The sequence below is a fragment of the Myxocyprinus asiaticus genome, chromosome 18, assembly GCF_019703515.2.
Source record: "Myxocyprinus asiaticus isolate MX2 ecotype Aquarium Trade chromosome 18, UBuf_Myxa_2, whole genome shotgun sequence".
NCBI lineage: Eukaryota > Metazoa > Chordata > Actinopteri > Cypriniformes > Catostomidae > Myxocyprinus > Myxocyprinus asiaticus.
The window spans coordinates 27,616,572-27,640,126 of record NC_059361.1 but is presented as its reverse complement, the minus strand read 5'-3'; the positions used below and the strand labels follow the sequence as shown (position 1 = coordinate 27,640,126).

The following is a 23,555-nucleotide window of genomic DNA, read 5'->3' as shown; positions in this document are numbered from 1 at the left end:
GCAGTATACCCCACAGACTCGTGCAGCTTGTACATGCCATTCGCACAACGCTTAATCACTAAGTAAACGTGCCCGCTTTGCTTCAGTCACGCTGCACGGATGACAGCCTACATTCTGTGTTTCGTTTATTTTTGCTTTCAGAACATGTGATGTAATAAGGAAAACACCACTATTAATCCTTGAGATTTCCAACCCAGAATCAGGTACACCCTCCTTAAAACATGGTCACACTCAAAATGACATTGAACATAAACCCACATTGTGGGATTTAAAAAAACACACATGGCAAAATATATATTATTCAAAATATAAATTAAACCTTAAAATAAAGTTTTAGGATTTTGTAGGTGTGATTCACCGAAAAGGGCTAAATAGTTGATCGGCTTGTGATGCGTGAATGGCTTGCATGCGCAGCGCGAGTCTCCTCATACTTTAATAATGTAGCCTCCGATTCAGCTGATGAAAACACGCTGCGTGATCGTGAGGAAGGATTACATCAAGATGTAGATTGGAATGCAGGTGCGAAAAACTTCATACAAGTAAAATAGCCTGCTCCACTCTCACTGTTGATTGCGTGCCAGTAATTACCCCTCTGTCTGATTTTGAAAAAAGTAGTATGACATAATTTAAATAAATTTCCACACAATTTCGTGATCAGTAATCAAATAAGCAAATTTGTGACATTAACAGTGTTAACTCATTTTTACAAAAGTTTTCTTTCATTAAAGCACTTTCACAAGATGTTCTGTGAAAATTCACATGCAGGATCATGATCATATCATAACCATCGGGTTTTCACTCAAACTGTTATGCTGATAATATCATTCGTGTTTTTTTTTTTTTTCTCCCCAATTTGGAATGCCCAGTTCCCAATGCGCTCTAGGTCCTCGTGGTGGTGTAGTGACTCGCCTCAATCTGGGTGACAGAGGACGAATCACAGTTGCCTCCACGTCTGAGACAGTCAATCCGCGCATCTTTTCACGTGGCTCGTTGAGCGCGTTACCGCGGAGACTCGCAGCACGTGGAGGCTTCGCTATTTTCTACAGCATCCACGCACAACTCACCACGCACACCACCAAGAGCGAGAACCATATTATGGTGACCACGAGGAGGTTACCCCATGTGACTCTACCCTCCCTAGCAACCGGGCCAATTTGGTTGCTTAGGAGGCCTGGCTGGAGTCACTCAGCACGCCCTGGATTTGGAATCGCGACTCCAGGGGTGGTAGTCAGACCCAGGCCCGCGATAATATAATTTGTAATGAAAAATAAACTATAAAATTAGAAAAATGCAAAATAGAAACATTTTCACAAGTGGACTCAAACTTTGGAAAATCATATACATGCCCATGCGTCAGCACATCCATTGACCAGGAAAATAAAAAATGGCACTCCATGTCATAAAGGTTGCCGACCCCTGGTATATACCATTATAAAGCATGCTACTCCCCTGAATGCAGCCCTTGTGCGTTTGTAATAAAAACAAACAAGTATGTCAACGAGGGACATTTTACAACTCAGTCTGTCAGAGTGACAGACTAAGGAGTTTTTTCTAGAGCAACCTCTGGTTGTGTGATAAATGACTTGCCTTGTTTGTTTCTCAGGATGTGTACTTACAAACAAACATTGCAATCATTTAGTTAACATCATTAATATAATTGAAATCTGCATTTAAAACTCATTGTTCATGACAAATGTAATTAAGTGGTTACAATGGACACAGAAATAGTTGAAGTGGCTATATAAATCTGCATTCATTAATTGCTAATGGCTGTTTGCAACTGTTCCACTACACTTTGTTGTTCCTTGCCAACTTTTCTGAGGCTTCAAGCAGTGGACTTGGTTCAAAAGCACCAAAAGCATAAATGCCACGCATGATACCTCAGAGAGTGACAGAAGGCTGATAATTGTGATAACAGCATTATGACATGCCATTTTAAATATGTCTAGGACACAAGGCCATTACTATAGTAGACTATCACTTAGTATGTCTGAGAAGATGTATAACATCAGCTTTGATGGATCCTAGTGGCTTTGTCATGCATCATTTGTACTGATTTAAAGGAATTGTTCACCCAAAAATTCAAATTCTGTCATAATTTACTCACACTCATGTTGTTTCAAACCTGTATACATTTCTTAGGTGGAATGTGAGGGCATAATAGCCTCAGTCATCATTCACTTTCATTACATCTTTTTTCAACACCTTCTTTTGTTCTATAGAAAAATGTTTGGAACACATGAGGGTGAGTATTAAAGGGACAGTTGACCCAAAAATATACACAGGTCTATGATGTTATCACAATGTAAAGATATTTTAGTGAAGTTTATAAAATTTCTGAGACCACATCACCCGAACACCACACAGACACACCCATCAAAAGCTTGTGGGTGATGTCTAATCAAATGAACGATGTCCTTACTTACTTCTAGCCATAAGGATATATGTGTTTTCCTTGTTTGATTGCTATGGATGGAAACTGGGTGTTGACTCATCAGTGTAATGAAACTTGGTTTTTGTTTCCTGAAGGTTCAAAGCAGCCTACCAAAACCCGTCTTTTCCTCTGCTTCTCTCTCTCTCTCTCTCTCTTTCTCTCTCTCTCCCTCTCTCTCTCTCTCATTCCATTTATCTCTCTCTCTATCTCTATCTCTATATCCCTCCCTCCTCTTTTTTCTTTTTCTTTTCGTCAGACATATTTTGTGTTGGGCCTGCCAAAGTGCAGCTCGCCTCTTACTGGAAGTGCACTTATGAACACTTTCGTCACCTCCCTCCCTGTCTGAGTGTGTGTGTGTGCGCGCGTGCACATATCTCTTTAGCATTTCTCAGTACAACTATGATTGACTCTAAGGGTTATAATGTTTAAAATGTTCCTTTCATTGTTTAACTTGTGTAGATGCTTTCATTCAACATCATTCTCGTTATGTATCGCCTCTTTTACGCCTCGCTCAGATCGATCTTCTATTGATAAGACGTTCAGAATTAAACCTGCTATCAAATTAAAAAAAAATATTTTACAGGTGCCGTGCTCACAAATGCACTATTACCATTGTGTGTATGTGCACGCTGAGACAACCAGATGTGCCTGAACCCTGTGAGGCAGCGGTAGTGTGTGTGTAAATTGTATATTGGATATTGTGCATGCTCCATAAGGCTGCGGAGCTGCCTGCCTGAAGACAAAGGAAATGCACACTGCTGATGAGGCATAGTCTCTCCTGCCTTTGCTCTCGCTTTATACATTTGCGTGTGTGGGCAAATGTGCAGCATTATGCTTTTTCAAACATGCATGTATGATTGTTACCTAAATAAAGCTTGCATGTTTTTTGTTGTATCTTCATAATAGTGAGACAATCAAAGACAGGAACCCTCGCTTTACGTCCCTCTATTCTGGAGCTGCACACGAAAAGGTGAAATGCCTGAAATGATGGGCAGACAGGAGGAGATGCACATAGGGATAGACTACCCGTGATAATGGTAAAATGGAGGAAAACTGGGCAGTGCATCTTGTCTTTTTCTTTAATTTATACTTCCGCTTTCTTCCATCCACGCCCCTCGATCGCTCTTTCGTACTCTATTTTCTTCACACTCGTTTCTGTTTAAGCAATGCGTTATCTAAGCACACGCAATGGTAGGTGCATGATAATTGTAAATAGCTCTACATGTGGAATTGTTCTCTGGTCATTGCACTCTCCTCATTAACATGACCCTTAAGAGGATTATTAGCCCAGTTTCTGGACAGGATGTCGAAAGCCATCAGGAGAGTGGGGGAAACAAATCCATTACCATAATTGCATTGCGCCAGGAGGAGGAGGAGGAAGCAAAAAGGAAGGATGCAGAGATGTTTAGAAAAATGAAGAAATGAGTGAGAGTGAAAGAGGAGGCTGGCAGTGATGCTGGAGGAGAGTCAGTGGAGGAGGGGTGGATGGCTGATGGTGCACAGCACATGGCTGAGGTTGAATAATGGCTTCTCCTTGGATTCCCCCCCATTTCTGTGGGCTGACTTGGTATGCTCCTCCTCCGACAATAAAGCAGCCCACAGTAACCCTGCTCATGGCTCATATCTAGGTTCAGACCACTGGGCCGCCGTGGGGTAAAGAGTGCATGTGGCGGACACAGTGTGGGCCTCTGGTAAGGGAGGTCAGAATCGCGCTAGAAATGAACTGACCCACTTCTGCAGAATATGAAGAAGGAACAAGCAGAGGACAGGCAAACAGTTTCCAGATACTTTCACCTCCTGGCAGCACTTTGCCAGCAGGTTAAGCAACAGCATGAGTGAGTATCACCTACACACTCGCATTTTCACACGCATTCGACATGCTCGCATCTACACTGGTGAAATGCACGAACACGCTTTTTCCAAGCAGTTTATCCCAGAAGATGAGACTGACGCCTTCGACAAGGGGTTGAAGATTGCGAGGATGAGGAGAAGGAACATGAAGTCTTATCTGTCACACAGGAAGTGGTGGGGTTTGGGTGGGGTTCCTTTACGCCTTCTCATTGTTCACAAGTAAAGGGAATGAAAAAGAAAAGGATGTCTATAGAATTTTACCGCTGTATTGTTGCGGCAGATCTGGAAAGAGGTATTTTATTACAAATTGAACATTGTTTATTCAGTTAGAGCATGTATGCCTGTCTTTTGTCCAGCTTGTGCATTCAATGCCAATCTGTGTCATAGTTCTTGATATATATTGCATTACATTCGCCTTATGTTACATGAACTGTGATTGCCATTATCAGTGCATTGCATTGGACCTTTAAAATTGTTAAGGTGACTTTAAAATGTGAGTACACACCCAAGAATGGGTATGCATCATGAACATGTATGAATTTTATATCAGAATCAGAATTCTTTTTTTTTTCTTTTATTTTTTTTTTAAGTACTGTACTTTTAATTTTTTTTATGTACTGCTTTGTTAAATGTTGCATGTATATATGCACTATAAGATTCTGAAAGTCGCTTTATATTGTAATGATTGTCTTTTGTTCACCGTGCTGTGATTTGCACACCATTTTAATCCAAATCAAACTCACTTAATATTTGCTGTACATTGAATCTTCCAGAAATCCATGCCACTTACGTGTATGTGTTACGGTAACCTCCCCTTTCAACCTATGTGATCTGCTCTTTGTCTAGCTGCTTTAATGGTAGTCTGGGCTTTTCTCCTTTAGTCACACATTTGTATTTCACCGTGGTCAGATGATAATGGTTTTGACTTAGACCAGATTCAGATCTACATGTTCCTTGGTATAAATTAAAAAAGCTTTTTTTTTCTGATTTAACTGAATATGTGTGGAAAATTGCATATGTGGTGGTTACACAGTTCACTGTGTGTTGTAAGCATGTTCCCACCTAAGGCATGACACAAATCCCTCCATGTAAATGTGTCCATTTCCTTAAACTAGGTAGAAATGGTTCACAGAGCTCTTAAGGGGGCGCTGTTATCTTCTGTTACTAGGGGTTGAGATTAGAGGCACAGTGACTGAGCAAGAAATATGATGGGGGGGATTTCAGCAAGAGATTGTTTAAATTAGTCTTTGCTAAGTATGAAACGTTGGCAAAATCGTCAGCAGTTAGTCCTGCAAAGCTCCATTGCTCCCACAACCCAACCCCCTCAATGCTGCCTCTTCATCTCTGTATCCATCAGCTCCACTCATTAATTTAGATGTGTCATTCAGACTTATCGTTCCTCAAATCAGAATAATTAAATCCTAATTTACAGCTGTCAATCAGTGTGGATGGAGTGATGGGGGTCGAACGATCTCCGGAAGATCACTAGGGGGAGGGGTTGACAGGCTTCAACACGGTCCTGAAGACTTAGAGAAGAGGGGGGTGTTAATGGAGTTGGGTGGCTCTATTGCTAAAATTTAACTATTTAATGATGATGTCAATGAAACATCTTGAAATACTACGTGCAGTAGGTGTGTGTGGTTTACAATTAGGAGGAAACGACATTATGGCGTAGTTTTTTTAACAGGGGCGTGGTGTTTGATAATGTGACCATATTTAGTACATATCTAACTAGAGATGAGAGAAATATAAGAATAGACTCAATCACTGATGTTATGATGGTAAAAAAACGATGTTCCAACTGATGTTCAGTACTTCAACATTGGGTTTTCAGTGGTCTGATGATCAACCAAACCCAACAGAACTAGCTTCCTCTACTCTTCTATCATGTACCACTCCCTCTCCCAACCCCCATTCGGAGTGTGTGTTGCGTATCATTCCAGTGACTTCTCTGTCCTCAGGATCAGCTGCTGGTATCTTTCTGCCCAGTTTAATTAAATTGAATACGTTTGTTATATGTTTGTTACCAAGCTAAATCTTTACATCAAGTACTAGTGTTCATTGTACATCTATACAGGGTGCTATAGCTGCACACTCTGAATGTAGCCAGATATTTCTAAATGTAGCTTCTAGATCCGTGGAGGCTACTGATGTGTGCATTTTCCATCTGTGACTTAACGAAGATAACATTCTAGGCAAGACTGTGCCGATATTTTACCGAGATGTGGAGACTGATGGCCCATAATTAAATATAAGCAGCTGTTACCTCATAATTTGTAATGCATAACATTTTACCCAGGGTTAAGGCTTTTTTGATGTTTTAACTGGGTTTGTCAGTGTAATATGAGGCCATAGCGGGTGTTTCAAAAAGGTTGGGTGGTGTCTGGCTTGATGGAAACTATATAAAAGCAGATTTTCTTCCCTGCACATGTAGTTGAGATTTACACGTTTCCAAATCCATCAGGAGCCCTGCGTAAACTACTGTGTATATTTGCGTCAAGCCGGGTTGTCTCACATTCACAGAACTTTTAAAACACTCCAGAACGTAGTGTAGATCCACAGCTTTGCTGAACCAGCTCTGACCAGTCGAGAGCTGCCATTTTGAGCGAGCATACTGAAAGTGTTGCACAGGGTCGATTCTAAGCTCATTTTAGCAGTGATTGTGATAATGATGGCAATTCTCCATCTTTGGCCTGTGGCACTTTCGTCTTGGAGGAAGTATAGAGGGAAAGGAAGGGAGAGAGGGCGTGTGCACTGAATGCAGAAAAAGGGAAAGTAGGTTGCAGTACGTTTAACCTCCATGCCGTGTCTCTTGTTCCAGGGCTTTCTGAAGAACGAGAGAGACAATGCACTGCTGTCTGCCATCGAGGAGTCACGCTGCAGGGTGAGTGTCTTTCCTCACCACATCTATATCAATCTATATCCATTTATTCACGTACCACTCAATCTATCAAACATCCTCTCTTTCTATCCAGTGTATTTATCAATGCACTAAACCGTCCCAGAAACCTTACCTTTTAGTAATCAGGGTTCCCGTGGTCATGGAAAACCTGGAATTATCTGGGAATTTAAACATTGTGATTTCCAGGCCTGGAAAAGTCATGGAAATTGATAAAATCTTAAAAAGTCATGGACATTTCTGTAGTTACTATCCATTTTTGTAGTTATACTTCGCTTTAAAATATTATCTTAAATATGTAGACTAGCAATTGCTCTTTGTGAGTGCAATCTCTGTAAAATGATTTTAAAAAATCTTTATCCTGTAATCACAAACAGCAAAATTAGGCTAATTGGTAACAAGTTGTCAGACCCCTGAGAAATTTTAAGTGCACTACATCCTATATTGCTCAGACATTTCTGTTGTTTGCAATTCTGTCAACTTCCATAAAGCTGACTCCTTTCTCTTCATAGACAGGCTGGGGGTTGCCAGAGGTTGTAGCTCTCTCCGTTTCAGGTCAATGCTCTTTTTTTTTTTTTTTCCCATTATTGCCTTTTCAGCCACTGTCAGAGAGGTAAAAACAGGCCCTTTCACCTGTTGTTATTATCCCACTCTCAGCAGAAGAGAGCTGCCCTCTGTCAGGTCAATATCCCCTCAGTCTAGACATCAAACCTCTCACTGAGGAGGGATGTCAGTGTACAAATGAACCAAGGACAATTTCCTCACCGAGGAAAGAGGTGTTAACCTCACGATACAGATGGCCCCTGCGTGACAAAATGTCTGTGGTGAAATTTTTGGTTCATGAAGAGCTTTCCAAGCACTTCAGCAAGATTAATTTACGGATATCCCGGACATGTATAACGGCACCTATCACATAAACGTGAAGGTGCATTGTTATTTTGTTCCTTATATATATATATATTTTTTTTTTTCCACTGAGGAAAAGGTTGTCAGATGTGTGAGTCTTGACTGAAGGTTTTTTAGTAGACTATTAATGTGGCTTTGAATACGTCCCTTACATCAGTGAGAGTCAAGGCCTTTGCACACCAAACACGAATTTCCACTGCAATTTCTTGCTGCGAATAACATTTTGAATAGAAACAATGGATTCCTATGAAGCCATTCACACCTGGAGCGAACATTCACGTGACGACAAAGCAAGATGTGCTTTTTTTTTCTTAAGGTGAGTGTGTCGAAGTTTTTTCCCTTTCTTTGCCTGCCTGTGCAAAGGCCTTCAGATAATAATTTTTTACCATTCAGCAAATTATGTAATGTTACAGTTCCTAGTACTGTTGATTAAGTTATTTACTAACCAAAGCCAATTTGTTTTTGCCTTTGGCACCTGGGCCCAGTTGTTCAGAAGTAACCTGATCAGATTTTGGCTATCGAATTGGATCAAATCTCGAACATGGGTTGTTCAAAAGAAAAAAAGTATTCTGAAATCAGATTTGAACCAAAAAAAAAAACCTTAGTGACCTCACATTGGCTATTCTACCTGTTGTTCTTTACATAGCTAGTAGCCTACATTGCGATCTGTAGTCCCATTTAGAGCACTGGTAATCCGGATTTGGTAATCTTGGAAAGTTTGTATCTGGATCATGGTGATCCAATCCATTGTTGCTTTGAAAAACCGGCACAAAAGTAAGATGGATTACCTGATACTGGATAGCAAAACATGGGATTTCCAAAACATGGGATTAAACTTTTTGAACAACTGGGCCCTGGTGAGTGTTTGTTTTGGACCCTAAATGAGAATGAATTAAATTGCTGGATGATTATATAGCTGCTTTTTTTTTTTTTTTAAACTCAGCAAAATAATCCAGGGTAAAGTTAGTTCCTTAAGTCATTAATAAAGGTGTGCAACACCGTTTTTTTTTTTAATATTATTTATTTATTTTTATAACAAGAAGCCTCCGCAGTCTTTTCTTCTAGAAATGTTTCCTGATTCGCATTAACTTCAGTACGTCATGCTGATATTATCTCACTCCCTTCATCATTACGTTCTTCTCTAAAGTTTCTTCCTCCAGAGTTCAGAAGCTTTTTTAATTAGAATGCTCGCAATTATCTCACATTGATCCATCGGGACTGAGTAAAATAGACGAAAGGTCTTTGGATTCAATCAGGGTATGGGCTAAATCCGTAGTAGGCGTGAAGGCAGACCCAGATAGCGGCATAGTTCCATTAGCACGGCCTCCATGCAGCCAGGCTTTAGTAGCCCAGACCCAGTTTGATGCTCCCCAGGCCCAGCTCTCATTCCATCTCCCTCGGAGCGGTGGCTGGGGTGGGATTGGGGGAATGGGTGATGATAGTTGTGCCCATTAGCACTTATTGTGCACAACATGCTCCCAAATCCAGCCTGCTCTCTTCTTACTCTACTAACTATTTTATGCGTCACATATTGACTAACCTATTTATTTACTTAGAGGTTTCTGTCTTTTACATATTACTCTTTATTCTAGGGGTGGGAATCAGATATTATATCGATATCTGGGTCACAATACGATAAAATCTTGGTTTAGTTGGTATGTGCCAGTATACAATTTTCATATTGTGACAATTGCTTAAGCCTTTATCGCGCTGTACTGCATTGTCACAATAACTGTATTACCGAATACCGGCACATGTCTAATGTTTAGTTTATAGTTATTCAAAACTGTGATATTATTATCTGTTACTCAGTTGTTTCTCATCTCTATTGGCCTTCATTGCTTTTCGCAGTTACATTCTTTGCATGTTCTGAGTTTGGATTTTGGTAGAATATAATTAATTACGTGTGCGTTGACCCAATGCTACAGTTTTCGCTTTTCACAGACTTGCTGTAAATAGTGGTCAATTTCCTTTTCCCTAAAAATATGATATGAAAAATGTAACAAAAATATTGATTCTTGTCGTGAGAATATTACAGTATCATGAGGTAAAATATTGCAATACTTCTAATAATTTTTCCCCCCAAGCCCTACTTTATTCTGCCGTTTTTGCTATACTTTTTTTCTCTTGTTGTTTTCTTGTAATTCCGAACCCCGTTCTCTGTCATTCTGTCTCTCACTCTCTTCTGTCTCTTTCACAGACGTTTCTGTTGGCAGAGGAGTACCACAGAGACTCTATGTTGGTGCAGTGGGAGCAGGTGAAACAGAGGGTGTTGCACACCCTGCTGGGAGCTGGGGAAGATGCACTGGACTTCAGCCAGGATGTGGAGGTCTGAGGAACAACACACAACATAAAACACAACACACACACACAAGGAAGATATGATATGCCTCACTTGTATGATATATGATATGATGGCACACAAAAACCTTACACATGTAATGTTGTGCAGTGAAGTACAAATGTTCTCATTTACCATATGAGCAGCTTGTGTTCAGATCTCTTGGCATGTTATACACAGCCTGTGGCCTGGATCTCGGTGTCAGTGAAATCTTATCTGGCAACAGCTTTTCTTTAAGCATCTTTTTTCAAACCTCAGAGCAGTGTATCTCAACTGCTTTTACATTGGACATTAAATGATGACCAAAACCCAATACCAGACTTGTTTATCATATACAAGTGAAGAAAAAATCTTTAACGTCTTTAAAATAAAACATTAAAATGTAGTATTATTAACATGAACTGGCTAACAATATGCAAAGTTTCCCTTAATCTGAGCATAGTTGAGCCAAACCCGTCTGTCACAGGACAGATCATTGTCTAAAACCTGATTTTGATTTTATGTAGTTACTGCATACCATTATGTGGGTAGTTGCATTTTATTATTTACATTTATTTTTTTAAATATTTGTAAGAGATGGCAGACCACTAGGTATAGATGTTTTCAAAGAGAAATAGAATTTCTACATGTAAAAAGCTCTTTGTTGGATGTTTACATGTAGATGTTCGTAGCATGCAGAAAATAAAAATTCGGTCATGTGACAGTAAGATGATATGACATTGGCTGCTTTTAGAGGGTATTATTCATTAAAAAAAAGATTATTTTGGCAGCTTTACTCTCATCTTTGCTGTCAAAAAATGGAGAGGTGAGCAAGAGAGAAGGATGAAGAAAACATCAAACATTGAAGATGACAAGCACTCCTCCTCTGAATAATATATACACAAAAACGCAAGTTTCTCTTTTGTGTCCTCAGGTGGAACAATAGTGTGTATATGCCAAACAATAACATCCTTTTTGAAAACACAAAAAATATCATAGTATTCTTTAGTTTTTACGCCTGCCCTGTCTTTTGTTGTGCAGTAAAGGAAACGAGACTAGAGTTTGTGTGTATTTGGACACACATGCATGCGTGTTTGCATGCTCTAGGAGATTTTTGACTGCTGTCCCGCTGTTTTAATTATTAAACAGCAGTTAAATTTTCCATGTGTGACCTGCTGTTCGCATCCTATGCCAGGAGCTCACTCTTCCCTGTACCACCAGCCTGAGTTGCCCTTCCCTGCCACATAGTCACACAAACTACAATGCCTCAATGGCTTTCTTGCCCGGCTATTCACGGAATTTGCCTACCGGTGAATGTGTGAGTGTGTGTATGAGAGTGGGTGTGTTTATTAGGTTTTGCCTGCACTGTGGGGACCTGTTGTCCTCACAAGGACAGTAAAACCTAAAATCACTTACATTGTGGAGACCTGTCAACCCTCTCTACTATGAAAATGACTCAATATACATGCTAAATAATGTTGAATGTAAAATTCAAAAAGGTTCCTGTGATGGTTAGGTTTAGGTGTCATGTTAGGGGATAAAAAAAATAAGCTCAATTTCAATAAAAAAAAACTATATGCTTTTATCACTTTTTTTTTTTTTTTTTTTTTTTAGGCTGAATTCTTATTCATATAGAAGATTTTAGGTTTGTGCATTCACGTGAGCTATGTGCTCTTAAGCATGAGTTAAGTTCCTCACAATAGCTTCACACAACTTTGGTCACTGTGTTTAGATTAAAAACAAATCTCAGAGATAAATGCAGACTTGTGCACTTGTCAAACCTATACTTTTAAAGGCACACATATACACGCCTACACTCAAAGAAAATATTAATACTGCCTTGTTGTGTAGACATCCTTATTTGTGTGTTGACAAGGCTTTTGCTTTGTGTTCACCCCACAGCCCAGCTTTGTGAGTGAGGTCAGATTTCCAGGACGCAGCACGCTGGACAGTGTGGAAGTTGCCTATAGCAGACAGGTTTGTAAAGAGCCATAAGTATGCAACATCTACACTCACTGAGCACTTAATTAGGAACCCTATGGTCCTAATAAAGTGCCCGATGTAGTCTTCTGCTGTTTTAGCCCATTCTCCTCAAGGTTCAACGTTGTGCATTCTGAGAAGCTGTTCTGCTCACTGCAATTGTACAGGGTGGTTATCTGAGTTACTGTAGCCTTTCTGTCAGCTCGAACCAGCCTGGCCATTCTCCTTTGACCTCTCATCAACAAGGCGTTTCCGTCCGCAGAACTGCCGCTCACTGGATGTTTTTTGTTTTTGGCACCATTCTGAGTAAATTCTAGAGATTGTTGTGTGTGACAATACCAGGAGATCAGCAGTTATAGAAATACTCAAACCAGCCCATCTGGCACCAACAATCATGCCACAGTCGAAATCACTGAGATCAAATTTTTTCCCCCATTCTGATGGTTGATGTGAACATTAAATAAGCTCATGACCCGTATGTGGATGATTTTATGCACTGCACTGCTGCCACACAATTGGCAATTAGAAAATCGCTTGAATAAGTAGGTGTACAATTGTTCCTAATAAAGTGCTCAGTGAGTGTATTGTGCAGTAGACAAGATGGATAACTGTTTAGTGCTTTTTAAACATGACATGGAGAAAAAATAAACTGGTTAAAATAAAAATGTCATGTTATTATCTGCTTCCAATATCAACCTAATTATGCCAACAATAAGAACAAACAATATCAATATAGTCACCAATATATCATGAATCCCTTATTTTAAGATATTTTTAATAAACCACAGGCATCACAGCTCCTTTATTTAAGTCTCGCTTGGCTCTCGGCTTTGGTTACTCTCGCTCAGTTAGCTAGACACAAGAATAAATGGGTCGTGTTTTGCGAGCCAAGCACAATTGATCCAAAAGATTGATTGGCTGGAAAGAAGCATGATGGGTAAGCACACAATCTATCCACAAAGGGAAGGGCTGTTTCTCACTCTCATCCTTTGTTCTCCTTTTTTTGTCATCTCTCTATTGCCTTGATTTCTTTCTTTCATCATGTGTCATCACATCGCCTGCAGAGTCATCCTTGTCTTTTTACTCTTTTTCGAAGACCTTCTGAACATTTTCATCCTCTTTGTTTTGTTTTTCGTCATCCATCACTTCACCTCCAGATCATAGCGCATCCTACTGTCCAGAGCTTGTTCTTAGACAACAATCAATCAGTGACCATCTCCATTCTTAATGAGCATTTCCCCTCCTGTCTTTAGATCTACAACTTCAATGAGAAGATAGTAAATGGGCATATTCAGCCCAATCTGGGAGATCTCTTTGCCTCAGTGGCTAACAGCCTGGATGATAAGGTACGTCACATTTTGTCTTTAGCATTCAGTCTTTGTGTTCTTAATAGGGCCATTACATTTCCTTAGATTAATATTTTTGCGGTCCTTGTCTCAAGTATGAGAGGGTTAAGACTATGTTAGCAACTCAAATTTAAACAACAGGATCAAAAACTGTTAGAGTAGGCAAAATCGATTAATTTCCATGAATCAGTTCAAACTGTCTGTTTCAATCAAATGTTTTTAAAACTCAAATTCAACGATCATCACTCAAAAATATTAATGAAAGTCCACCTTTTGCATTTTTCATGTATTCAAATGTTTTAGCAAAAATACTGTATATGTAGGCTATATTTCTGTTTATCATGTATTGTTACAGTTGTGCTCAAAAGTTTGCATACCCTGGCAGAAATTGTGAAATTTTGGCATTGATTTTGAAAATATGACTGATAAAACAAGCTTTGAATATTTTTTTCTAGATTTTTACTGTTTCAGTTCATACATTAAACATTTTGAATCTACTTGGCTACAATGGCTGTTTGGTCAAAATGATGGCTCTTCCATTTTATGCCTTTTTAATTTTTAATTCAATTTAATAGGAATTTCAGAATAAATGCATAAATATTTAGACAAATGTTTTAGCCATATCACCCAGCCCTGTTTTTTTGTTTTGTTTTTTTTTTCTCTTAGAAATAAATTTTTATTTGAGTTAATAAGCTAGATCGTGATGCTTTTAAAGTAATGTATGCATGTGTTTGTAGAATGTGTCAGACATGTGGCTCATGGTGAAACAGATGACAGATGTTCTCTTGGTTCCTGCAAAAGACGCACTGAAGAGTCGAGTGTCTGTGGACATGCAGATGGCCTTCGTCAGACAAGCCCTGCAGTTCTTGGAGAACAGGTGAGAGAAAGGGCAGAAACCAATGGAGAAATGCAACATTGTCTTTGATGAGAGCAGGGGTCTTCAACAGGGGTCTGCAGCAAATCTGTGGGGTGCCCACCAATTGTCAACCTTTTTATTTTTAGAAAATAAAAAGTTATCTTAAACCAAAACTAAATTAAAGTAGCTAAAGTTCAAAAATGTTTCATTGTCCCTCTCACTTTTAAATGTATTAAGTTGTAATGAGTAAAAATATGACTCTTTACATCAATAATGTATATTTTTATGGCTTTGCAATGCAAGCAGAAAAGTATGTAAATACGTTAATAAGGTACTATAGGTTGATATAGGCCAGGCTTAAAATGCAACACTTTATATAAAATGTAACTTGCTCCATTTTCTATCCACCAATGGGTGCCCCTGGTTTAGAGACAAACAAAAACTAACAGCTTATTATGGAAATTGGCTGGAAAATCCTGTACAATTTTTTACTTTTTTATCCAATGAAAACCCCTGTGTCTAAACTGACTGCTTGTGTCCCCCTTGTGCAGCTATAAAAATTACACTATGGTGACCGTATTTGGGAACCTGCACCAGGCTCAGTTGGGCGGTATACCTGGCACTTATCAGCTGGTATGCAGCTTTCTGAACATCAAGCTGACGACCCCACTGCCAGGCATGCAGGTACTGCAGCAAAATTCCTCCACACCTCACAGCTCAGGCAACACAGACGCCATCGCTGCAGATACTCTAGAGTGAAGTACTCAGTGTGGCACAACGTAGTTTAGATAACCGCAGTGGTTTCTCCTTGCATGGGCAAATAAGCTGCTTATTTCAGGCTTGAATGTAAAAAGGGAGTAAATGGAGGCAGTGTGACCTGAAGATAAACCCACTGTGTGTGTGTGTGTGTGTGTGTGTGTGTGTGTGTGTGTGTGTGTGTGTGTGTGTGTGTAACAGGATGGTGAGGTGGAGGGACATCCGGTGTGGGCTCTGATCTATTTCTGCCTGCGTTGTGGAGACCACCCTGCCGCTATGCAAGTGGTGAACAGGGCACAGCATCAGCTGGGTGACTTTAAGATCTGGTTTCAGGAATACATGAACAGCCCCGACCGACGGTGAGAACACACATACACATACACACCCCAGAAATTTAGATCACATCCTGAGAGAACTATTGCTTCTCTGAATTTGGTAACTCCCTCTCGTTCTCTCGTGCACTTGACCTAGCTTGCTCTTTCTCCCTCTGTCAAATGTATCCCATAGGTTGTTATGTGAATCTTGTTTTATGATACAAGACTTTGTCTATGTACTGAATTACTAAGGAGCTGCCTCTGTAGGGCAGTATTTGAAGGCTGTTCCAAAGGGTAGGCAAGAATTATTCTGCCTCCTAAGACATCTCGTTTTAGACATCTGCCTCCTAAGACATTGCAGTAGGCAATGAAGCAGCTCTCTAGGATTTGGAATAGAGCTATTAATTCAGTTGAGTAAATCTGCTATGTACTAAACCAGTGTGCTGTTTTTTTGTGTGTGTGTGTGTGTTTTTTTTTTGTGTATGTGTGTGTTTTTCAGTCTGTCTCCAGCTACAGAGAATAAACTGCGGCTTCATTACCGGCGTGTGCTGAGGAACAGCGCAGACCCTTACAAGCGCGCCGTCTACTGTCTCATCGGCAAATGCGACATTGCTGACAACCACGGAGAGGTAGCTGATAAGACGGAAGACTACTTGTGGCTCAAGGTTAGAGGTCCTCTGGTCACTGATATAGACCTTGTTGCAGATCTGAGCAAACATTGCAATAAAAACACACAAAAAAAAAAGAAAAAAATCCAAAGACTCCCACAGATGTTGTTCTCATCTTGTGGACGTACCGTATATTTGATTTTCTACTGCAGATATTGCTGCAGTTGAGTTTAAAGCTGAAGTATGTAACTTTCTCTGTGTTAAAATACTTTCTTCTATTCCCGCTTAATATGCAGAGACAACTATAAGTCAGCCATTCATAGATTAATTTTCTTGAAAATCTGTAAACACTGTGTCTCTGTGACGCTATAAAAATTCCTGTATTTGTTTCGAGCGACCCGCTTATACCCCACCCAACAACGTTACTCAACCAATGGCATGAGTTGGGGCGGGACTATCTGACTTTGAACAACAGCAGACGAGGGGCGTATTCAGAAAGCTGTTTTGAAAACATTGTTTATTTGTCCAGTTCCATTCGGTGGTGTTAGTAGTGCATAAATGACTTTCTTCAGCTTTAAATTAGTTAAGCCCTGTTTGTCTGTTAGGCCACGCGCATACATGGTGCTTTTTTTGCATGTCGTGCAAGCTCCTGACGGAGAAATTGTTTGTACTCGTGTGGTCATGGCTCGCATCATGTGAGAGGTATTACGAGCGGAGCGGAGGGGCTTACGACCACCTGATAATTTTTTAAACATGTTGAAAAAATTCAGGCACTGTCAGCTTGAATTCATGAGGTGTGTGTGGTTAAAGAAGTTGATTTTGCGATCAGCCTGAAGTTGACCAGTAAAGAGAACTTGCACGATCTATGAAAACTTAGTGTTCATAAAGCTTTTTCACATTTAGCGAAAATGGGTACAACTATGCTTTTCCCAAATTTTTCTCAACCACTGAGAAAGATTTGACTGAAATGCCATACTGTTCTCTGCTCTTCAAACAAATCCTTTGCCATACCCAGAAGTTGCACTTGAAAAATTATCTTTATTACTCTTGACGGACTGAGTTTCCTTCGTGGTCTATTTTTATCCGTCATTCTTCTATTCATCTCAGTTCTAGGGCTACATTCGGTGACATGTATTATCCATTACAATTGTTGTGCACACAATAGTGGATTTGTGATAGATTTTTGACTTCCCAAGTGTGAGTCTGGTGAAACCAAAGATTTCTAGAGTGAAAGTTCTATCTGTCAATCAACCGCTGCAATAAAACAAGGTTTTTAAACTTTGCTGGCTACATGCAGCTTTAAATTATAGTCACATTGACAAGACTTCATGGATCTTCTTCAGTATGTCTGAATATGCAGTGACATAGATGAGAAGCAAGCATATCTGAAGCTACAGGTACTCCACTTAAACAACTCAGAAATCAGGTATACTGCAAGTGGCAGAAACGGTCTGGCGATTTTGTTCACTTTCTTTTTAATCTTGAACTTTTGGTGCACTTTATTATCATGCAGTAACTGGCGGTAACACACTGGCGTAATGATTGATGTATGCAGTCATGAAATAAGACAGCCTACCCTTGAAATCCGAATCTGTCAAATGTGGGAGATCATTTAAAATAATTATCAGTCAATTTAAAAAAAAAAAAGAAAAAAAAAGGTAAATGATGATGAGTTTTCAGTTAACACATCCCCTGGCCCTACCAGTCGTCATCTTTTTTTAGTTTTAAATCACAAACTATTACTGCCACACGGAAAGCAATTGCCTCCTCTAGCTTTGTTTTATAATGATAACTAGTGTGAAAATCCATGTGATTGCATCAGAATTCCCCAGGTCATATAGTCATGATGTGTACAACTGCATCTAAACGATTATCAGATAAACTCGTAACATGTGCAGGGGGCTTACGACCTCCTGAGTGTCAGAACTTGCACCGTATTCACCCAGCCTAAGTTTGGATAATGATTGGGCTCTTAAGAAATCTGAATAGATTTAGCACTGATTCCAAAACTGATTGTTTTGAACTGTCCTTTGTCCCTTCCAGCTAAATCAAGTGTGTTTTGATGAGGACGGCAGCAGTTCTCCTCAGGACAGGATGACTTTGGCCCAGTTTCAAAAGCAACTACTGGAGGACTACGGTGAGTTATTTTTAACAGTAAATAATAGTGATCAACAAAATGGGTTTTTCAATTAATGATGCTAACATCTAGAGAGCAGCGATGGGCAAAATAATGCCTATATACAGTGAGGTTGAAAGGTCTGAGTCCACATTGAAAACCTGGGATTCAAAATCTAATTAAAACCTGGAAATAAATTTGAAAAATAAAAAAGACATTTCCAGATCACTAATCAAATAAGCACGTTTGTGACATTTAGTCAATTGAAATATTTTATATCATATTGAAATATTTTACTCTTTTTACTCAAAATTCACTCAAAAAATGATTGAAATCAGAAAATGTGCTTTATACATTGACATTGCTGTCAGTATATTTTGTCACTGACTCAAGAAGAACTTCAGTTAACCAGGCAGAGTTATCATTGATTCATTAACCTGGCCGATATATTAGTCAGACATTAGAAAAAAAAATATTAGAGTTACAAAATTAATTATAATATGTTGACAGTATCGCAGTGTCCTAACAATGCACTGGGAGAGATCTCAGCTCTATTAAACAAGAGGTTTCGCAAGAGCAAATCTCTGGTCAAATCATTCAATAAAGCCAATAAATCATCTCGCTTATCTGTAGATTCTCTTCAGTCCTGAAGGAAGAGCTTTAAATGGGTATTTGAAAGAGTAGGAAGTTAGTCAGTATGCAAAACCCCTATTCAGTTTCTTCCAGTGTGCCTAGCCCAGATAAAAGTGCATGTCATTGTGCTGTTTTCTCACAGCTTAAACTTCTCCCTGCCCAATTTTAAAAAGGCATCCACTTAGTTTCTACCACCTGCCTGATGAGTCAGTCTTATCTCTCCAGCGCTCCTGCAGTACACCACATTAAAGACTCCCTCTCTCGCTGATAAGACGACTTCACTCCCAGCTGCGCTGCCATTACGGTCCATGCAAAGTTGCAGCAGGTCTTTTCAATGCTGTTTTAAGACGTCAGTTTTAACCACAGTTTAAATGAGAAGGGATTATATCAACGCATGCAAATGGAAATGAATCAGCCTATTTAAGCACTCCACAGCTGAGGAAGATTTATGCGGAACCCATTACTTGCTTAAAGAAGCATTTAAATTCCTTAAGTAACAAATCCTTACAGGCTATATTTGCATGTGCACGTTGTGATTTAGATGAATCCTAAACCACTTGCAGAATATTCCAAAGACTCATAAATGTGTTTGTAAGGGTGTTGTGGCATTAGTAGGACACTGTTTTAATTGTTTTTTGCAGGTGAATCTCATTTTTCGGCTAGCCACCAGCCCTTCCTATACTTCCAGGTGCTTTTCCTGACTGCGCAGTTCGAGGCGGCCATAGCGTTCCTCTTCCGAGTGGAGCGCCTGCGCAGCCATGCCGTTCATGTAGCTTTGGTTCTGTATGAACTCAAACTGCTACTCAAATCATCGGGCCAAAGTGCACAACTTTGTAAGCTACTGTTCAAATGTTTATGTTCTCTGAAGTATAGTGTGGACTACTTGTATTAACATTACAGTTATTTAGATTCACTGATAAATGATCCTTCTAAAGAGATTTCTGATATCTTGCTTTCAGTGAGTCAGGAGGCAGGAGATCCTCCAATGGTGCGAAGGCTAAACTTCATCAGGCTGCTGATGCTCTACACCCGAAAGTTTGAGTCCACTGACCCTCGAGAGGCCCTGCAGTACTTTTACTTCCTGCGGTATGCTCGCCCTACGGCGGCTCATGATCAACAATCATGCAGGCTGTTCCACAGCATGTGGAGTCGTTTCAGTATTTTATTATACATATTAATTATAATAATAACAACAGTAAATTTAATTAAATTCTTATAACATTATCTAAATATATAAAAACACAGTGGATTTAAGTTGCACATTTATGATTGCATTATTGTTATTTTTTTTATACATATATTGAAAAGTACGCTATATTATTGGGCACATAGTGGGTATTAACATTAACAGTTAATTTATTGTTCATTTGAATGACAATCGATTCTGAAAAATTCCTGAATGTAAATCTCTCGTTCACCCTCACTCTGGGGTCATCTTGGTAACAATACAACATCTGATCTCAAATCAGTCGTCTTTCTCAGCTGTTAAACAAATCTATACTTAAGATACACAGAACCTATTCTTAGATCAGATTCTGTTTTTGTTTGATCAGTGGCTGAACTGAAAGTCATTTCAATTTCTCTGAAAATTAGAGTGGAAATCCCTCTCCAAGAAGTGATTAAGTTGTCATGAATAACTCTGAACCTTCCATGAATGATCCATGAATGATTAAACCCATTCCATGCACACTGAGAATTCAGTGGTAACTCGCCCTAAGAGACCTCACAGCTATTGTTACAAAAAGGAAACAGTTGATCTTCTAAAAGTTTTTTATCTTGGGGTTTGCATGTGTATCATAAAGTGAACAGGCCAAAGTGCTTTCATGCTACAAATGGTGTAATTACTGTACTGCACTGACTGGGAACTCACAATCTTTGATGTCCCGTTCTCTGATTGGTCACAGGAATGAGAAGGACAGCCAAGGAGAAAACATGTTTATGCGCTGTGTCAGCGAGCTAGTCATCGAGAGTCGGGAGGTAAAAAAACGCGTGCATTCTCATTGAAGGAAGATATTCTGCATGCTAATTAGTATTATTACTATTACATAATATCTGTTAATACTTAACTCTGTCTTTCTGTAGTTTGATATGCTTCTTGGAAGACTTGAAAAAGATGGCAGCAGAAAGGTATGTTGGAAGCTTTTGTGTTCCTCTAATTAGATGTCACATGACTAGCAGTATGACTTGAAGACTGGCTTTGAACATGCCACTGTTCTTTCTCTGTAACTTATTTCGAGTCATTTTGCACAGACGCGTTCATTATTTTCCTTATTCAGCCTTACAGGATTCTGTAGAATGTTCTATTGTCTCAAAGGCCTTTACAACACAGTCTGCCCTTTCATGCTTAAAGCCATTTGACAACACAATTGTGCATTCAAAGTCCTGCTGAGCTCTAAGCAGTTTTTGTATGAATCCCTTCAGCCTGGTGTGATTGACAAGTTTGCTGGAGACACACGGGCCATCATCACTAAAGTAGCCTCGGAGGCTGAGAACAAGGGGTTGTTTGAGGAGGCTGTTAAACTGTACGAGTTAGCCAAGGTAAGCTGAGTCATGATATGCTGTTGGGTTTATTAGTCTGGGATCTGAGAGTAGATGTCTATACCAGGGTTTAAAATGTTTTTCATTACGGTTCGTTCTGAGCAGAAACTGTATTTTGTTCCGGTTCCAGCGTTCTGCTGCCTCCTTTTGCAACTGGTAAAAGATTAGAACGAAATTAAAGAACGGTTAATAACTTTATTTTTTAAAATGTACTCGGTGGTAAAAGACACTGGCTACCACCCCTGGAGTTCACTAGCTCACTAGTTCGAATCCCAGGGCATGCTGAGTGACTCCAGCCAGGTCTCCTAAACAACCAAATTGGCCCGGTTGCTAGGGAGGGTAGAGTCACATGGGGTAAACTCCTCGTGGTCGCTGTAATGTGGTTCGTTCTCGGTGGGGCGCGTGGTGAGTTGAGTGTGGGTGGCGTGAAGCCTCCACACGCGCTATGTCTCCGTGGCAACGCGCTCAACAAGCCACGTGATAAGATGCGCGGTTTGACTGTCTCAGACGCGGAGGCAACTGGGATTCGTCCTCCGCCACCCAGACTGAGGCGAATCACTACGCGACCACGAGGACTTAAAAGCACATTGGGAACTGGGCATTCCAAATTGGGAGAAAAAAATAAATAAATGTACTCTATGCTAAGAGTGGGTGATGTACCAGTTGCAGTGTTACCATCTCAAGAAAAAAAGGGACCTAGTCTGGATAAGGGACTTGCCTATACTAATAAAAAATAAGTGATAAGCACTTACATTTTTTTTCCCCATGTGGGGGAATTATCAGCATAGAAATCATAACAAGCAAAGTATACCTATATAAAATAAAATCTTTTCAATAAACATATTCTTAATATTAAATATGTCCCCAAAAATATTTTAAATGTTTCAAAAACACATCTGGCCTTCTAAAATAAATTAATAACCAAAATGTCTCTCCTGCATGCGTGAACACACCGCTTGGGCATGTTTGGATTAAACGTCATCTTATGCAGGCCAAATTACTTCATTTTAAATATGTAATAGTTATTTTATTTTAATAATTTGTTTAATTACAGATCTGATTTTTGTTCAGAACCCGGCAGCAAAAATCTGAATCAAAACAAAAATAGCTCAGTATTTTATTTGTTTTTGGATTAACAATGCATGTATTTGGAGTAATTATATATAGTTGTCTAAAAGGTCTTCAGCATGTCACAGAAGGCTATATCCACAATGTGCAATTAGGCAAAGAAATATATGATGCAGCAGTTTCCTTCAGAATCAAAGCACATGCTAATAATCATGTTCTACTAAAAAGAGAGGAGCTTCATTTTTTGGGCAACAGGAAGTGGTGTAATTCCAAAAATGTTCTGTAATAAACCATTTAGACTTTGGTTTCATGAAAAAAATTATCAGAACGAAATTAACCAATTACCAACATTTCAAAAATAAAGCTTTCACTCCGGAACAATTGAAAGGGACTTCGTTCCCATTTTCGGTTATGTAATTCTGCAAAAAAATGTGTTCGTTTTTCGTTCCTTGGAACATTTTCAGTCCCTGGTCTATACAATATGGAATCTAAAACCTCTTTTCTTTCTGCATCAGAACCCTGATAAGGTTCTGGAGCTGATTAACAGATTGTTGAGTCCAGTTATTGCTCAAGTCAGCGAACCCCAGTCTAACAAAGAGCGACTCAAGAACATGGCAGTGGCTATTGCTGAACGGTGAGGATTTACCATTTAAACAATAAAGTGGTACATTGGCCCCGTTATAGGTACACTGTAACAGTGGTTCTTAACTGGTGGGTCATGATTAAAAAAATGTGTCTCTCAAATGTCTTGATAATGTTATGGTCAGCAGGGAAAAAAACAATGCTAAATGCAGCTAACCATATAATCATACATAGTTAGGATAGCAAAATAAATATGCTTTTAAAGTGAGAAACACTTCACATATCTTTTGTTGTTGATGTTAAATGTTGTAATTTGTGCCAAATTAATCTGTCACTTGGTAGAAGCTA

At 39.4% G+C, this 23,555-nt stretch overlaps 1 protein-coding gene across 1 annotated transcript in view; it reads left to right on the top strand.

Annotated features, from left to right (window-relative positions):
* LOC127455788 (nuclear pore complex protein Nup93-like) overlaps positions 1-23,555 on the top strand; it is a 35,463-nt gene that overhangs the window by 10,486 nt on the left and 1,422 nt on the right. The window contains exons 4-18 of the mRNA XM_051723921.1: positions 7,107-7,169; positions 10,291-10,419; positions 12,313-12,387; positions 13,644-13,736; positions 14,474-14,613; positions 15,144-15,276; positions 15,550-15,707; positions 16,162-16,327; positions 18,314-18,407; positions 19,661-19,852; positions 19,979-20,105; positions 20,924-20,996; positions 21,102-21,146; positions 21,441-21,557; positions 23,141-23,259. Coding sequence (XP_051579881.1) covers positions 7,107-7,169; positions 10,291-10,419; positions 12,313-12,387; positions 13,644-13,736; positions 14,474-14,613; positions 15,144-15,276; positions 15,550-15,707; positions 16,162-16,327; positions 18,314-18,407; positions 19,661-19,852; positions 19,979-20,105; positions 20,924-20,996; positions 21,102-21,146; positions 21,441-21,557; positions 23,141-23,259 — 1,724 coding nt within the window. The remainder of the gene's footprint in view (positions 1-7,106; positions 7,170-10,290; positions 10,420-12,312; positions 12,388-13,643; positions 13,737-14,473; positions 14,614-15,143; positions 15,277-15,549; positions 15,708-16,161; positions 16,328-18,313; positions 18,408-19,660; positions 19,853-19,978; positions 20,106-20,923; positions 20,997-21,101; positions 21,147-21,440; positions 21,558-23,140; positions 23,260-23,555) is intronic.